Source organism: Phascolarctos cinereus, unplaced genomic scaffold, assembly GCF_003287225.1.
Source record: "Phascolarctos cinereus isolate Bilbo 61053 unplaced genomic scaffold, phaCin_HiC Scaffold_5;HRSCAF=322, whole genome shotgun sequence".
Taxonomy (NCBI): Eukaryota; Metazoa; Chordata; class Mammalia; order Diprotodontia; family Phascolarctidae; genus Phascolarctos; species Phascolarctos cinereus.
In genome coordinates this window covers 237,069,471-237,089,062 of record NW_027555958.1, presented here as the reverse complement: position 1 = coordinate 237,089,062, position 19,592 = coordinate 237,069,471, and the positions used below count along the sequence as shown (strand labels likewise).

The 19,592-nt window shown below is 35.1% G+C and overlaps 1 protein-coding gene across 1 annotated transcript in view; it reads left to right on the top strand.

Annotated features, from left to right (window-relative positions):
* Positions 1-19,592, top strand: part of DNAH8 (dynein axonemal heavy chain 8) — a 419,266-nt gene that overhangs the window by 98,336 nt on the left and 301,338 nt on the right. Inside the window, 4 exon segments of the mRNA XM_078155390.1 lie at positions 5,630-5,710; positions 6,134-6,250; positions 8,166-8,285; positions 9,071-9,206. Coding sequence (XP_078011516.1) covers positions 5,630-5,710; positions 6,134-6,250; positions 8,166-8,285; positions 9,071-9,206 — 454 coding nt within the window.

Here is a 19,592-nt window from a genome sequence, read left to right as displayed (position 1 = left end):
CCATGGCCTGAGACTGATTCATATTTTTTTGGATGTAGGAGCTTTGACTTTGTTGTCTTCTTCTGGTTGTTTATTTTGATCTTCTTTGTCACCAAAGAAAGATTCTGTGGTCTGATTTTTTGTGTGTGTGTGCAGTTTGCTCATGATCCCAGCCAATTACTTGAGTTTTAAACTCTTTGTTAAGGTAGAGGTCTGCTTCCATTGTGGAGAATGTACTGTCCAAGCTTCAAGGGTTTTGTGTAGCTGTTTTCAGAGACACTTCTAGGTATGATCAAGGGCGAGATGTTTACTCCTTTGCTGGCCTATGCTCTGGTCTAGCACTCTTTTCTGCCTTGGAACTGTGAGGAGGATTCCGTCTCTACTGCCACACAAGCTCTACCAGGCCAGCACTCCTTCTTGCCCCAGGATTGCCACCCAGAACTGTGACCCAGATCCAAGCATAGGCAAAGCAAGAGAACCCTGCCTCAGCATCAGCAAAGAGATCCCTACAGTCCTCCTCTAATCAGCCACTCGATTTGCCCTCAAGTCTGTGGGCCAGAAGGTCCAGAAGCAGCTGCCACCTAGGGGCCACTCAGGGACTGGGGCTAGGACCAAGCTTCTCTTTCACCGCGGTCACAGACTTTTCCTATTGACTTTCTAAGTTGTCTTTGGCGTTTGTGGGTTGAGAAGTCTGGAAACCACCACAGCTGCCTGTGATTCAGTCCTCTGAGGCCTGCTCCTGGTTTGCTGAGATCCATTTTGCCTGCACACATGCTGAACTGCATTTCTCTCCCAGCCTGGCACAATAGACCTTTCTAATCAACCATCCATGTTGTCTTGGGCCAGAAGTTTGTTTCACTCTGTCTTTTTGTGGGCTCCGCTGCTCTAGAATTTTTTTAGAGCCATTTTTCACAGGTATTTGGAAGGGTTTGGGGGGTAGCTCAAGCAGGTCACTACTTTTACTCTGCAATCTTGGCTCTGCCCCTTACAGTTTTTTTTTTTAGCTAGGCAGTGGGGTTAAGTGACTTGCCCAGGGTCACACAGCTAGTGAGTGTTATGTGTCTAAGGCCAGATTTGAACTCAGGTCCTCCTGAATCCAGGGCAGGTGCTCTATCCACTGCGCCACTAGCTGCCCTTCCCCTTACAGTTTTTGAAGGAAATATTTTTTCTTTTAAAGCAAGCTCTTTAATATGTGTTCGATATAGCTTAATGAGTTATGCTTCCAAACTATCTTTTATCTGTTCTATCTGTATTCACTGTTTGTACGCATAGAGAAAATTATGTTGCCTTTTGCCTTTTAATAGCTAATGTAGTAAAACTTAGTAATAGCTTTGTAAAAACAATAAACAGGAAAGAATAAAATTAGGATAGAGGTTGGGGAAGGAAGAAGGAAGAAAAAGTGAGACGGACAGATCAGATAAAGAATTTTGGAGGATGAAACTGCCAATGAAACAAATAATGAGAAGGTTTTCAAAATATCTCCTTATATATGAGAAAGATCAACTTTTTCCTCATTATACCTAAAAGACATGAATCTTCAATTCATAGGAAAATGGTTTTATATACTGTGGTAGAGGTGTTACATACTGCGGAAAAGGTAGAGAATTGATATTCACAGCAGCAGAACAAAAATAAGGAAGATAGTAGCCAGAAAGAGAAAAGGAGACAGAAAGAGAATCTTTAATGACAATAACAAAAATCAGAAGTAAAGCTAAGTTAATGCAGGACAGAAAAGACAAAGTCAAGATTTTCGTACTTTTAAGACATAGTTTCCGAAAAAATAAATTTAGGGAAGTTGAAGTCAGATATGTCAAATTTAAATTTTAACACAGTCTTGTGCTTCCTTTGCAAAATTATACATGGGTACAATTCTGGAATGCTATTTGGATAACTTATTCTGGAAGAAAAATGATCAAAATCTGGGAAAGTAGGACTTAAAATTATATAAAGAAAGAACTGTCAGAAAAAAGCTTATTCAAACAGCAGCTTGCTTAACCTCTCTTGACAAAAATTCTAAAAGTTTTCCTGGTTCTATGATTAGTAGAGCAAAATGTAAAAAATCACACACATACACATATATACGTGTTTGTACACCAGAAGACACTGATAAGCCATGACTTTGAAATGATGGGCATCCATATACAATCTAGAGGGCCTCCCAATAGTGGTCTCCCTGGCTTGTTCCCTTCCTGAAGTTTTCCCTTGGCAATCCAGAGTCTAATTTATTTTGCTTCCTAACTGGGAGCATTCAGCTTTCCTACAAGCATGCAGGCAAACAAAGCCACTAAACATAGATGAGACGAGGTTTATTCAAGGCATAAAGAATGTAAGGAAGACTAATAAATGAGTTTTATTAACAAAGCAGTAGGGAAAATTCCTCATTGTGACCCCCATTCCCATTATCTCCCCAAGTGACTGGGATAAGACAATACAAAATTACTCTGAGAAGCCCTGAAGAAATCACTAGAAATACAGAAGGAAGGAAAGAACAAAGCTGGAAGAGCATTTTGGATACCTTGTCACAATGGCAAAGGGAAAAAATAAAGTAAAAAATACAAGTTAACTTTAAAAAGTAAAAAATACAAGTTGGGAATCATGGAAAAACAATATTTCGGGAAGTCATGATTTGTTGATACTTCTTCCACCAAGGCAAATTGTGGTCTTCCTCACCTTACTAGGCTACCTTTGAGGGTTGCCACAGTAAAAAAACAAACAAAATACTATGTACCATAAACATTTTTGAGGAATAATAAATTTCACATTCTGATTTGACTAAATGTGATTGTTATGGTACGTCTCTTTAGCATTTGATGAAATTATACCAACAGCCATTTATAAGAATTTTTAATTGGGATCTGAAAGGTCTGTTGCCACGACTCTGGGCTCATTAACTTTTTTTTTTCTGCTCCATTTTTTTCTTCTTAAAGTTCTAGTCCATTCTTGGTATCTCTGGAGTAGATGCTGTTAAAACGTAACACCCCCTGGGGCTTATTTAGAATGAGCTAGAACATACATTTATCATTTACTGTTGGATTTCTTGGATTAGGAGGCTAAGGAGGCAACCCTTTGGGGTAGCAATGAACAGAGGGTATCTGGATGAATCAATGACGAGTGTTCCATGGCTCAGCAGTGCTGATGGAAATTTCTATAAGCTCGAAGGATATACTTTAAGGCCTGGCAATTTTGGCTGAATATTTTCTGTTTTCTTAAAGAGTAGTTGACCAATGCTTCTGAGGAGATGTTGGAGATTAATAGTAGAGGGTGTCTTTTAAGGCTCAAATTCATCTCCCACTCCCTATCAGTATTGATGTCTATTTTGAGTACTAATAATAAATGAAATGGCAATGAAAACATATTGGCTGAATCACTTTTCTAGCTCTTGATCCATAATCAAGTAAATAACTATTAAAGCTCTTTTAAAAAGTCTCCTAAGGAGCTTACATTTTTGTGTGGAGATAACAAGCATGTAAATAAGTATATACAGAATAACCATGAAGAGGAAAATACAGATAAATACAAAGAAGTTAAATACAAGGTAGTTTGGGAGGGAGGACACTAGTAGTTGAGGGAATCAGGAGAGGCCCAGTTACAGAAGATGGTGCTTAAGCTGCATTTTGAAGGAAGAAAGGGATTCATTTGCTTTGGTGGTGAGGAGGAAGTGTATCCCACGTGTGAGGGATGGCCCCTGAAAGTCTTTGGAAATAGAAGATGGAGCATCAAGAGATGAGAGAGAAAAAGAGAAAGAGAGAATTATAATTACAAAGCTTTGGATCTACTATTTCCAGCTTCTATATCCCCAGGGAAGTAAATGCAAACAGGGAAAACCACCTTTTACAGGGATACTCCAAACAGTACTGTTTCTATAGTGAAACGTGGGAAAAATCAAATGAGCGATTCTATGGGTAAAGCTCAACAAATCATAACAGCATCTTGTGTTTGTGTGTATGCTCTGATTACAATTGTAAAAGGTATGTGATAATCTGTCTCTATATCTGCACTTTTGTTGTTGAGTTGTCTCAGTCATATCCAGCCGTGATCCCATTTGGGATTTTCTTGGCATAAGATACCAGAGTGGTTTGCCATTTCCTTCTCTAGCTCTTTTTACAGATGAACTGATGAAAACAGGATTAAGTGACTTGCCCACGGTCACACTGCTAGTAAGTGTTTGAGGCTGAATTTGAGCTCAGGTTCTCCTGACCCCAGGACTGGTGTTCTATTCACTACAACACCTAGGTACTCAGGATCTGTACTTTAACCAGATTCAAAACAGAATTTAGAGAAGTGATGTGTAAATAATGTAGAATTTAATTTGGTGTGATGCCACTGATTAGGGGAATTTTGTTATGGGAACACTGTATATGGGTTTAAATTCTGGCTCTTCTATTTATTTACTGAGTGACATTGATCCAATTACTTAATCTGGTCCTCAGTTTACTCATCTGTGAAATAAGGCAGTGAGATTAGATGACCTCTAAAATACTTTTTAGTTTGAATTCTATGTTTTGTTAAGATAATGGCACATACCTAAATCCAGAGTTACTTTTGCTGCTCTGGCCTTATTTTTCTCTGCCTTTGAGGCTACTAAGTGGCACATTGAATACGAAATCTGGAGTTAGGAAGACCTGAACTCAAATCAGATCTCAAAACTTACTATGTGACCCTGGGCAAGTCACTTAACCTTCATATGCCTCATAAATAGAGGTAATAATAATACGTACCTCCTAGGATAGTTGTGAACATCAAATGAGATAACATTTTTAAATCCCTTAGCACTGCCTGGAACATAGTAGGCACTTAATATATTCTTATTACCTTCTCTTCCTCCTCACTCTGCCCCTGCCTTGTCTCCCTGCATAGGCTCCATAGCATGAATTGCTTTTCTAGTAGTAGGTTTTCTAAAAACTGACAAGTTACACATAGCTCACATTTATATAGCACTTTATATTTTATAAGATGCTTTTGTCATAAGGAACTGTGAGGGACAGAGTTATTGCCCCCATGTTACAGATGGAGAAACTGAGGCCCAGAGAGATTATATGGTCATATAGCTAGTAAGTGGATAGAAAGAACCTGAAGCCAGGTCTTCTGAATCCAAGACTTTTTCCAAAACACTGCCTCTGAATAGTCTATCAAATGGCAGATGTATCCATACTTTCCATTGCTTGATCTTATCCTGAAGATATAAGTTATTATAGTATTTCTATAAGTCTTCTCCTAGGAGCCATATCCACTATTCAGGCTGGATATCTGTTATTGGTTGCCTTGTCATCTTACCAACTATACTACCAGGGACCATCTTTTCAAGTTATATTGAATCTGTTACTTTTCTGTGATTGATTCACTATCATATACTGTCTTGGTTGTAATTAGGTCACTGGTAGATATTACTGCTTGAGACTGAATCCCTATTATTTATGTAAAAATCAAATAACCCTCCGAATGATCAGGCAGAAGAGTAAGCAAACTAGCTGAAATTGTAGTTACTCTCCATAGAAGCTTAATTTATACTCGTCAGTAAAAACTGATTTGTAAGAACTTTTATATTCTTTCTAGATTTTTACAAGAAAGTTAAATATAGAAATATCTGTAGAGAAAATCAAAATAAAATTTAATAAATTAATGTACAGTTTGCTTTTTTAACTCTTAATAGGGTCTTCTACAGTATTACGATGAACTATGCCAGGAAGTACCTATTGTGTTTGTTAATTTGATGGCACCCAAAATGAAAAAGGTTGGTTATCCTGAAAGTATACTAAAACAAATAGAAGGATCCTTTACCTGTTGGCAGCACTTTGGTATTGTATGATTTATCTGTTTTAGAGAATCTGTAGTTGCACTGTAGAAAAACTATAAGCCCTTTGGAAAACATTCCTTCCTAGCCCATTTGTAGTGCCTTACAATGTATAAAATAACTATATGTGTACTGTGTTTGGAGGACCATGGAACTTTAAAAATCTGACATAGTATATATACGTATATATACATATATGTAGCAATGATCAGTTAAAGCAAGTAGTGAGAGATAAAGAGGAAATACCAAAAAGTGATCTTCAGTAAAATAAAAGATATTTTATTTTACAAATAAAGACAATGTAGTGTTTCCTATAAATACAGATGTATTACTAATGGAATATTTTATGTTTAATCTTTATAGGTAGAATCTGTGTTGAGACAGGGATTAACAATATTAACATGGTCATCTCTAACATTAGACAGTTTCTTTCAAGAAGTTGATTCAGTTATGAATATGTTTAATCAGCTTTTAAAAAAGGTATGTTCCTGATGTTATATAAATACAAACATTAATATTTTTATTTGACTTACGATATGATTAATATTTTATAAATTTATTAAATGTGTTTAAAGGATAAGACTTCTATCTGAAAGTGAATCTCACTAAATTAAAAATAACATTTTCCATGCATTTCATCTACTATTGTGCTGATTATTTGTAGGATTTAGGTTTTACTTTGATCATTTCTTCAAATTAAGAGGTACTTAATGTATAAGATGTAAGATTTACATGAAAATATTGTCTAACAATTATAATTTCTTTTATTGATTATGTGCTTTTTTTCTCTTAATTGTATTTGTACAGTATGGTACTTAACAGATACTCAATAAATATTTATTGTTGTGGCCATCAGCTTTCTCTCAGACTATATTATCTCTGAAATAATGCCCAACTCACCAATCCTTCCCCCTACTTTCATTTGTTATTATTGTTGTTCAGTTGTTTCAATTGTGTCCAATTCCTTGTGACCCCATTTGGGTTTTTCTTGGCAAAGATACTGGAATGGTTTGCATTTCCTTCTCCAGCTCATTTTATAGGTGAGGAATCTGAAGCAAATGGAGTTGAGTGGCTTAGGCCAAATTTAAACTCAGGAAGACTTACACTGGCACTGTATCTATAGCATCACCTAGTTGCCCCTTCATGTACCTTGAAAAATTCCATCTCTTTCATGAGGCCCACCTCAATTGTTTTTAGCCTTAGAGGCACTGGAAACAAGTCATTAAGGTATATAGGGTAATATATGTAATATATAATATAATATGTATTATAATTATATAATATAAGGTATATTAAAAATATATAGATGTGTGTGACAGTGCTTTAAAATGCTTTAATGTTGAATTTAGTGTAAAGAACACCAGATGTGCATTGTATTTAAAATCCTCATCTATGATTTCATCGGTGTGGAGAACTCATATAATAGAAACTTCCCTCTTCGGTATGAATCAGGAACTCAGCTCTAAAGGCCTGGGACTGAAATTAGGAAGATCTCAGTTCCAGTTTGTGTTAGATGTGTACTAGCTGTGTTACCCTGGGCAAATCACTTAAACTCTGTTTGCCTCAGTTTCCTCAATTGTAAAATGGGGTAGTAATATAACCTACCACTCAAGGTTGTTTTGAGGATCAAATTGGACAATATATGTTAAGTGCTTAGCACAGCACCTGACACCTTTCCCTTTCCCTACCCATCTGTACATTATGGTCTCAGAGTGCTGTCCAGGGGGCACTGAGAGATTTTAATAACTTGCCCATGGCCCCACAGCCAGTATGTATCAGAGGCAAATCTTTGGCACAGGTATTCTTGATTCTAAGGTCAGTCCTTTATTCCCCAGGCTACATTTTCCTTTCTTATATGGCAACTTGTGCGGGTTGTGGTTAAATCATTTCAGTGCTTTGGTCCTGTTTCCTTACACGTAAAATTAGGTTGATTGACTACATTATCTCTAAGGGTTTCTTCCTGCTCTAAATCCTATGGAATATTGATCCTGTGTTACCAAATGGTACTAGTGAAATCTCATTATAGCCTTCCTCCATACTCCAGTTTTGGAGTGTGAATATATAAGCAATAAACATCTAAAGAGAACATAGCTGAGGCTCTTATTAGGAATGGATAATAGCAAAAGGCAAGATTGAAAAAATAGAATAACCAACTAATAGGTCATAGGTCACAGACTCATTTCTAGCATGATAATCATAGAGTGGGGTTAAACATATTTCTGCTTTTCACTCTACTTTGGTCATATACTATAATGCGTTGCCCATGAGTAGAGACAGATGTGTAAGGCTTCTAGTTTCAAATTTCTACATTCTGAACGTTAAAAAAAACACACATAGACAGCACTAAAAGAGCCAAAAGTGTTTTTATTAATGAAGTCCCTTCCTTTTTTTGTAGGTTAATGACTTGTGTGAAATGCATATTGATGCAGTTCTAAAAGAAATAGCAAAAACATTATTAATTTCTCTGCCACAAAGTGGTGCAGCAAAAGTAGAAGATATGTTAACTCTCAATGAGGTAGGTATCATTCTTAGATATCACATTGTTAAATTATGTTATATGAATGTAACCTTGCAAGTTAAAAATATAAATCTGCAATATAGATTTTGGGTGTGAAATTGGCTGGAGCTGTTTATCTTGGATCTCCAGTGCCTAACACAATGCCTTGCATATAATAGGTCCTTCACAAATGTTTGTGGAATTGTATTGTATAGTATCATGACTAAGTCTCATTCCTCCTGCCTTTCTCTTTGCATTTCTTTTAATTATCTAATGTTTCTTGTCCACATTTCATTTATTTCCCTTATCACCTCTTTTGACCAGCCATTTCATCTTTTTTTCCTTTTATCTTATTGTCTTATTATTATCTTAATATCTTGTCTCTAATTTCTTCCTCGTTTTCTTCGCAACTTTTTTTTTTCTGATCACATATGTTCATGTGATCATGAACTTCTGTGTATGATGAATAAAGCTCACAAAGGCCAAGGGCTTTGGGACTTAGGGCTTTTCCCTTTTCTTCCTCTGAGGGCCAGAGAACTGCTAGAAGAAGCTTTGGTAGTTATGCCTTTGACCATAAACTTTTTACTGGTCTGACACAGTATGAAAGTGACACTCCTCCCTCTCCATTTTTCTCTAGTAGCGATAATTGTAATTCTGTAATTTAGAAGTTATAAAAATAAAAAGCTATACAAATGTTAACTATTATTAGTATTAAAAAGAAATGTAAATTATTACTTTTCTAGCAGGTATATCACATTAACATGTATACATAAATAACTAAAATATGTTTCATTGTTTGATAGCATTACACAAAGGAGTGGGCTGACATATTGAACCACAAGAGTAGACATGTGGAAAAAGCTGTCATTGAACTTCTGTCAATATTCGAGTCAATTTATGAAGTTACAGAGCCTAAGAAAACTTCAAAACTAGCAACAGGTAATTAATCTCTAATGGTAAGAGAGAGAAATTCTGGGAATTCTGGGAAATTCTTTTAGATCATTTTTCCTTTACAATTTAACAAGTTGTTAGTTCTAGTTAAGCTTAAGAACTATAAACCTTTGGCTTCCGGGAGCCAAGATGGCAGAGTGAAAAGGTAGTCACTCTCACTCTCCCCTATCAACCTCTGAAAACCCAAAAAAATATCACCCCAGAAAAAAACCCTGGAACAGCTGAACTTAGGAGAAAGACAGGGAGCAGCAGTAAAGCAGCCCAGCAAACGGGTCTCCCAGTTCCTCAGCAAAAATAAGGGAGGCAGAACTACAAGGGGCCCCAGGCAGATAAGTACCCTGCGGCATTCATCTGAAAGGAGGTGAAGAAGACAACCTAAAGGCTTCCTAAAGCCCTGGCCTTGCTGGTTCCAACCCAACACCAGGTGAGCTGTTGGAGCCCTGCAGCCTCCAATTGTGAAGAAATCCTGAAGCCCAGGTGGTAGAGCAGGCAAACACCAACACCTGGACCTCTGAGTGCCTCAGGGGGGGGGAACCGGTGGAAACCAGCTCAGAAAACCACCAGGTGCCTGGCACCCTCAAAGGAATCTCCCAGTGCATTAGCAGAAAGAGGGAGACAACACTGCAGGGGCCCCAGGCAGATAAACACCCTGCAGCACCCATCTAAAAGGAGCTGAAGAAAGCTAAAGGAAAGGAAAAGCAGGCAACCTGAAAGTTCCAGCCCAGCCCAACACGAGGTAAGCTGCCAGAAACCTACAGCCTCCAATTGCCAGCATAAGAGGCCCCAGCACACAAAGCCAGTGACCAAGACCTAGGCTCCCAACACAAGAAGCTTGGGTCAGTACCCTCTGTTCCCCAGCAGGAGAGCTCAATCTCTTTAAAGGCCAGGGAATAAAGAAACACCATGAGTAAAAAGAAACATACCATAGATTCATATTATGAGAAGAGTGAAGATGAAGGCAGAAATTCTAAAGAGGACAACATTGTCAACAAACCCACATCTGCAACAACAAAAGGGAATATGAACTGGTCTGAAGCCCAAAAAGCCTTCTTAGAAGAGCTCAAGAAGGATTTTAATAGTCAAATGAGAGAGGTAGAAGAGTCCTTCAAAAATACAATTGGCCAATTGGAAAAAAAATACACTGAAGAAAACAAGTCCCTAAAAAACACAATTGGCCAATTGAAGAAGGAAGGACAAAAACTAACAGAAGAGTACACTGAAGAAACAAGTCCCTAAAAAACACAATTGGCCATTGAAGAAGGAAGTACAAAAACTAACAGAAGAAAACAATCTGTTAAAAACTAAAATTGGACAAATGGAAACTAATGTCTCTATGAGAGAGCAAGAATCAGTCAAACAGAACAAAAAAAAATGAAAAAATAGATGAAAATGTAAAATACCTCATCAGTAAAACAACCGACCTGGAAAATCGACTCAGGAGAGACAATTTAAAAATTATTGGACTACCTGAAAATCATGATGAAAAAAAGAGCCTGGACAGTATCTTTCAGGAAATCATAAAGGAAAACTGCCCGAAGTCCTAGAACCAGAAGGGAAAATAACCATAGAAAGAATCCACGATCACCACCTGAAAGAGATCCCAAATTGACAATGCCAAGGAATATAATAGCAAAATTCCAAAATTACCAGATGAAAGAGAAGGTGCTGCAAGCAGCCAGAAAGAAACAATTTAAATATCATGGAACCACAGTCAGGATTACACAGGACCTTGCAGCTTCTACATTAAAAGAGCAGGGCATGGAACATGATATTCCTAAGGCAAAGGAGCTTGGAATGCAGCCAAGGATCAATTACCCAGCAAAAATGAGCATCATTTTTCAAGGGAGGAGGTGGATATTCAACGAAATAGGAGACTTCCAAACTTTCCTGATAAAAAGACCAGAGCTCAACAAAAAATTTGATCTTCAAGTACAGGACTCAAGAAGGACTTAAAAAGGTAAATGGGACAGAAGATACAATATGTTGAATAAGGGGGGGCTGTTTAAACCCCTACAAGGGAATATGAGACTTGCAACCCTTGAGAACTGTATTGTTATTACACCTTGTTAAAGGAGTATACATAAAGAGGGTGGATATTAGTTGTTGATGATGATAAAAAAAAAATCTAATCAAGTGGGTTAAATGGATCCAAATAAGTGGATCAATCTGATCTTAGAAAATGTACTGAGAAAGGAGGAGGCAGACAAGGGTAAATTACATTACAGGAAAAGACACAAAATCCTATTACAGCAGAGGGAAAGAAGGGGGGAGCATTGTTTGAACCTTACTCTCATCAGATTTGGCTCAAGAAGGGCATAATATAATCAGTTAGGTATAGAAATCTAACTTGCCCTATAGGCAGTAGGAGGGAAAAGGGGAAAGAAAAGGGAGGGGGAAAGAAAAGGGGGGAAGGAGAAGAAGCAGTAAGATAAAGGGGAAGAAAAGGGAAAGGGATAATAAAAGGGGGAGGGACTGAAGGAGGCTGGTCAAAAGCAAAACACTAGTGAAGGGGGAAAGGAAAAAGGAGAAAGAAAAGCATAAATGGGGGAAAAAGGATGGAGAAAAAGACACAGATAATAATCATAACTGTGAATGTGAATGGGATGAACTCTCCCATAAAACGGAAATGGATTGCAGAATGGATTAAAAACCATAATCCTACAATATGTTGTTTACAGGAAACACATTTGAAAAAGAGTGACACATACAGGGTAAAGGTAAAAGGCTGGAGCAGAATATATTATGCTCAGCTGAAGTAAAAAAGCAGGGGTAGCAATCCTGATCTCAGACAAAGCAAAAGCAAAAATAGATCTAATCAAAAGAGATAAGGAAGGAAACTACATCCTGCTAAAAGGCACCATAGACAATGAAGTAATATCATTACTAAACATATATGCACCAAATGGTATAGCATCCAAATTCTTACAGGAGAAGTTCAGGGAGTTACAGGAAGAAATAGACAGCAAAACTATACTAGTGGGGGACCTGAACCTCCCCCTCTGCACTAGATAAGTCTAACCACAAAATAAACAAGAAAGAAGTTAAGGAGGTGAATAGAACATTAGAAAAGTTAGGTATGATAGACCTCTGGAGAAAACTGAATGGGGATAGAAAGGAATATACTTTTTTCTGCAGTACATGGCACATACACAAAAATTGACCATGTACTAGGGCATAAAAACCTCACAATCCAATGCAGAAAGGCAGAAATATTAAATGCATCCTTTTCAGATCATGATGCAATAAAAATTATATGTAATAAAGGGCCATGGAAAGATAGACTAAAAAATAATTGGAAACTAAATAATCTAATCCTAAAAAATGATTGGGTCAAACAACAAATCATAGAAACAATCAATAATTTCATTCAAGAGAATGACAATAATGAGACAACATACCAAAACCTATGGGATGCAGAAAGCAGTTCTTAGGGGAAGTTTTATATCTCTAAATGCTTACATAAATAAAATAGAAAAAGAGGAGATTAATGAATTGGGCATACAACTAAAAAAACTAGAAAAAGAACAAATTAAAAATCCTCAACTAAACACCAAATTAGAAATATTGAAAACCAAAGGAAAAATTAATAAAATTGAAATTAAGAAAACTATTGAACTAATAAATAAAACTAAGAGCTGGTTTTATGAAAAAACCAATAAAATAGATAAGCCTTTGGTTAATTTAATTAAAAAAAGAAAGAAGAAAACCAAATTACTAGTATCAAGAATGAAAAGGGAAGCTACCACCAAGGAAGAGGAAATTAAAACAATAATTAGGAATTATTTTGCCCAACTATATGCCAACAAATTTGACAATCTTAGTGAAATGGATACATATTTACAAAAATATAAATTGCCCAGATTAACGAAGAGGAAGTAAAATACTTAAATAACCCCATCTCAGAAAAAGAAATTGAACAAGCCATTGATGAACTCCCTAGGAAAAAATCTCCAGGGCCAGATGGATTTACATGCAATTCTATCAAACATTTAAAGAACAATTAATTCCAATACTATAGACTATTTGGGAAAATAGGTGAAGAAGGAGTCTTACCAAATTCTTTTTATGATACAAATATGGTGTTGATACCTAAACCAGGAAGAGTCAAAATAGAGAAAGAAAATTATAGACCAATTTCTCTAATGAATATAGATGCAAAAATTTTAAACAAAATACTAGCAATAGATTGCAGCAACTTATCACAAGAATAATACACTATGACCAGGTAGGATTTATACCAGGAATGCAGGGTTGGTTCAATATTAGGAAAACTATCAGCATCATTGAGCATATCAACACCAAAACCAACAGAAACCACATGATCATCTCAATAGATGCAGAAAAAGCTTTTGATAAAATACAACACCCATTCCTATTAAAAACACTAGAAAGCATAGGTATAAATGGAGTCTTCCTTAAAATAATAAATAGCATATATCTAAAACCTTCAGCAAGCATTATATGTAATGGGGACAGGCTAGAAGCATTTCCAATAAGATCGGGGTGAAACAAGGATGTCCATTATCACCACTGTTATTCAATATTGTACTGGAAACCTTAGCTTTAGCAATAAGAGAAGAAAAAGAAATTGAAGGCATTAGAATAGGCAAAGAAGAAACAAAGCTATCACTCTTTGCAGATGACATGATGATATACTTAGAGAATCCTAGAGAATCAAGTAAAAAACTACTTGAAATAATAAACAACTTTAGCAAAGTTGCAGGCTATAAAATAAACCCACATAAATCATCATATTTCTATTACCAACAAAGCCCAACAGCAAGAGATAGAAAGAGAAATCCCATTTAAACTTACTGTAGACATTATAAAATATTTAGGAGTCTACCCCGAAACAAACCCAGGAACTCTATGAACACAATTACAAAACACTTTTCACACAAATAAAATCAGATCTAAATAATTGGAAAAACATCAGTTGCTCATGGGTAGGCCGAGCTAATATAATAAAAATGACAATCCTACCTAAGCTAATTTACTTATTCAGTGCCATACCAATCAAACTACCAAAAATTATTTTATAGAGTTAGAAAAAATAATAACAAGATTCATTTGGAAAAACAAAAGGTCCAGAATATCAAAGGAACTAATGAAAAGAAATGCAGGGGAAGGTGGCCTAGCAATTCCAGATCTTAAATTGTATTATAAAGCAGCAATCATCAAAACTGCTTGGTACTGGCTAAGAAATAGGGAGGTGGATCAGTGGAATAGGTTAAATATGCAAGACACAGTAGTCAATGACTATAGTAATCTATTATTTGATAAACCCAAAGACCCCAGCTTCTGGGATAAGAACCCACTCTTTGAAAAAAACTGCTGGGAAAACTGGAAAAGAGTATGGCAGAAACTAGGCATAGACCCAAATCTCACACCATATACCAAAATAAAGTCAAAATGGGTTCAGGACTTAGATATAAAGGCTGATACCATAAGTAAACTGGGAGAACAAGGAATAGTTTACCTGACAGATCTATGGAGAACAGAAGAATTCATGACCAAACAGGAGATAGAGAACATTATGAAAAGCAAAATGGATAATTTTGATTACATTAAATTGAAAAGTTTTTGCGCAAACAAAGCCAATGCAACTAAGATTAGAAGGAAGGTAGAAAATTGGGAAAGAATTTTTACAACCAGTCTGTCTGATAAAGGCCTCATTTCTAAAATATATAGAGAATTAGGACAAATTTATAAGAACACAAGCCATTCCCCAATTGATAAATGGTCAAAGGATATGAACAGATAGTTCTCAGATGAAGAAATTAAAGCCATCTATAGTCATATGAAAAAATGCTCTAAATCATTATTGATTAGAGAAATGCAAATCCAAACAACTCTGAGGTACCACATCACACCTATCAGATTGGCCAACATGGCAAAACAGGAAAATAACAAATGTTGGGGAAGACGTGGGAAAATTGGAACACTAATACATTGTTGGTGGAGTTGTGAAATGATCCAACCATTTTGGAGAACAATTTGGAACTATGCCCAAAGGACTACAAAAATGAGCATACCCTTTGATCCAGCAATAGCACTTCTAGGGCTATATCCCAAAGATATCAAACAAATGGGAAAAGGACCCACATATACAAAAATATTCATAGCAGCTCTTTTTGTAGAATTGGAAATGGAGAGGATGCCCATCAATTGGGGAATGGCTGAGCAAGTTGTGGTATATGAACGTAATGGAATACTATTGTGCTATAAGAAATGATGAACAGGCTGACTTCAGAAAAACCAGGAAAGACTTGTATGGTCTGATGCTGAGTGAAGTGAGCAGAACCAAGAAGACTTTATACACAATAACAGCCATGTTATGTGATGACTAATATTGTTAAACTGAACCCTTCTCAGCATTACGAGGATCTAAGACATCTTCAGAGGCCTTGGGATGGAAAATGCTGTCCACATCCAAAGACAGAACTATGGAAGTCAAATCGCTATCACTTATTTTTACCTTCTGTTGAGTTTTGTTTCATCTTTCTGATGGTTCCTCCTATTGGTTTTCATTTCTACTTACAACTTCACTGATGTGAAAATATGCTTAATGGGAATATAAATGTAAAGCCTGTATCAGATTGTGTGCTGTCTGGGGAGGGTGGTGGGGAGGAAGGGGGAGAAAAATTTTCAACTCAAAAGCATATGGAAATGATTTTTGATAAATCAAAATAAGCTAATAAAATTTTTTTAAAAAGAACTATAAACCTTCATCAGATTGTAAACTCTGTAAGGGTAGGTACCATTTTTTTAGTCATCATGCAAAATATTTCTATATTAGCCATATTGCAAAAGAAAATGTAGGTAACCCGCCCCCCTGAGAAAAATAAAGAAACTTTAAAAAGTAAGATTCAATCTGCGTTCAGATTCCACCAGTTCTTTATCTGGAAGTGGATAGTATTTTTCCTCATAAGTACTTTGGAATTTTCTTGGATCATTGTATTGCTGAGAATAGCTAAGTTAGTCACAGTTGATCATCATATAATATCGTAGTTAATGTGTACAGTGTTTTCTTAGTTCTACTCATTTCACTTTGCATCACTTCATGTCAGTCTTCTCAGGTTTTTCAGAAAGCATCCTGCTCATCATTTCTTATAGTACAAAAGTATTCATTGCAATCATATACCACAACTTGTTCAGCCATACCCCAGTTGATAGGCATTCCCTCAATTTTCAATTCTTTGCCACTTCAAAAAGAGCTGCTATAAATGTTTTTGTGCATATAGATTCTTTTCCCTTTTTCTTTGGGATACAGGACTAGAGGTGGTTAAAAGGGTATGCACTGTTTTATAGCCCTTTGGGTGTAGTTCCAAATTGTTCTCCAGAATGGTTGGATCAGTTCACAGCTTCACCAATAGTGCATTAGTCTCCCTGTTTTCCATATCCCCTCCAACATTTGTCATTTTCCTTTTTTGTCATATTAGCCAATCTGATAGGTGTGAGGTGGTACCTATAAGTTGTTTTAATTTTCATTTCTCTAGTCAAGAGTGATTTAGAACATTTTTTTTCATATGATTATAGATAGCTTTGATTTCTTCTTCTGAAAACTGCCTATTCACATCCTGTAACCATTTTAGAGGAATGATTTGTATTCCTATAAATTCAATTTGGTATATATTTGGGAAATGATGCCTTTATCAGAAAAAGTTCTTGTAAAATTTTATACCAGTTCTTTGCTTTACTTCTAATCTTGGATGCATTGATTTTCTTTGTGCAAAAACTTTTTAATTTGGTGTAATCAAAATTATTCATTTTACGTCCCATAATGTTATCTGTCTCTTGTTTGGTCATAAATTCTCCCATTATCCATAAATCTGACAGGTAAAATATTCTATGCTTTTCTAATTTGCTTATATCTCCTTTTATATCTAAATCACATACCCATTTTGACCATATATCAGTATACAGTGTGAGATGTTTATACCTAGTTTCTGCCAAACAGAAATTTTTGTCAAATAGTGAGTTCTTCTATTAAAATCTTAGATGTTTGGGTTTTTGAAACACTTGATTACTATGGTCATTTCCTTCTCTGTGTTGTGTACTTAATCTGTTCTACTAATCCACTACTCTGTTTCTTAGCCAGTACCAGATTGTTTTGATGATTACTGCTTTGTAATACAGTTTGAGGTCTGGTACTGCTAAACAACCTTCTTTCACATATTTTTCATTGATTCCCTTTATGTTCTTGACTTTTTGTTCTTCCAGATGGATTTTGCTATTATTTTTCAAGCTCTATAAAATAATTTTTGGTACTTTGATTGGTATGACACTGAATAAGTAAATTAGTTTAGGTAGAATTATCATATTTATTATTTTGGTTAATATATCTCCAGTTGTTTAGATCTGACTTTATTTGTGTAAATAGTATTTTGTAATTGTGTTCACATAGTTATTGGGCATTTCTTGGCAGGTAGACTCCCAAATATTTTATATTATTTGCAGTTACTTTAAATGGAATTTTTCTTTCTTATCTCTAGCTGTTGGAATTTTTTGGTAATAAAAAGCAGTGCTGATGATTTATGTGGGTTTATTTTATATTCTTCAACTTTGCTGAAGTTGTTAATTATTTTGACTAATTTTTTAGTTGATTCTCTAGGTATACCATCATATCATATGTAAAGAGTAATAGTATTCTCATTGCCTATTCTAATTTCTTCAGTTTCTTTTTCTTTTCTTATTGCTATCTCTAGCATTTTTAGAACAGTAGTGAATAATAGTGGTGATAATGAGTGTCCTTGCTTCAACCTTAATCTTACTGAAAAGGCTTCTAGCTTATTCACATTACAGATAATGCTTGTTGATGGTTTTAGATAGATATTACTTATCATTTTAGGGAAGACTCCATTTATTCCCATGCTTTCTAATGTTTTTAATATGAATGACTGTTGTATTTTATCAAAGGCTTTTTCTGAATCTGTGAAGTTTATAAGAGATTATATGATTTTTGATGTTTTTGTTATTGATATAATCAGTTATGCTAGTAGTTTTCCTAATATTGAACCAGCTTGGCATTCCTGGTAAAATTCCCACCTAATCATAGTGTCATCTTTATCATATATTTCTATAATCTACTTGCTAGTATTTTATTTGAAATTTTTGCATCAATATTCTTTAAGGAGATTGGCATATAGTTTTCTTCTTCTGTTTTTGCTCTACCTGATTTAGGTATTAGCACCATATTTGTGTTGTAAAAGAAATTTGGCAAAGACTCCTTTGTCTGTTTTTCCAAATAGTTTATATAGTATTGGAATTAATTGTTCTTTAAATGTTTGGTAGAATCCACTCGTGAATCTGTCTGGTCCTGAGGATTTTTTCTTAGGAAGCATATTTATGGTTTGTTAAATTTCTTTTTCTAAGATAGTGTTCTATTTCCTCTTCTGATAATCTGGGCAATTTATATGTTTGTAAATATTTATCTGTTTTACTGATATTTTCAGATTTATTGGCATATAATTGGATAGAATGGCTCCTAATAATGGTTGTTTTTATTTCCTCTTTGTAGGTGATATATTTACCCTTTTCATTTTTTGATACTGGTAATTTGATTTTCTTCATTCTTTTTTTTTAAATCAAATTAACCAATGGTTTATCCATTTTATTTTATTTTTTTATAAAACTAACTCCTTAGTTTTATTTGTTAGTGAAATATTTTTCTTACTTTCAATTTTCTTAATTTTTTTTTATTTTCAGAATTTCCAATTTGGTGTTTAATTGGAGATTTTTAATTTGTTCTTTTTGTAATTTTTAAAAAAAGTTTTCATGCTCAATTCATTTATCTGCTTTTCTCTCATATTGATGTAAATAAGCATTTAGAGATATAAAATTTTCCCTAAGTATTGCTTTGGCTTCATCCCATAAATTTTCATATGTTGTCCCATTGTCATGATCTTTAATGAAATTATTGATTGCTTCTGTGATTTGTTCTTTGGCCCTCTCATTAGGATTAGATTATTTAGCTTCCAATTAATTTTTAATCTATGTTTCCATGGCCCTTTATTAAATTTTTATTGTATTATGATCTTAAAAGGATGCATTTAATATTTCTGCTTTTCTGCATTTGGTTGTGAAGTTTTTATGCCCTAATAAGTGGTCAGTTTTTGTGAAAGTGCCATATCTAGTTGAGAAAAAGGTATACTCTTTTCTATTCCCGTTCAATTTTCTCCAGAGGTCTATCATATCTAACTTTTCTAAAATTCTGTTTATCTCCTTAACTTCTTTCTTATTTATTTTATGATTAGATTTATTTAGATCTGAGAGGGGAAATTTGAGGTCCACCACTAGTATAGTATTACTATCTATTTGCTCCTATAACTCATTTAACTTTTCCTTTAAGAATTTGGATGCTCTGCTATTTCA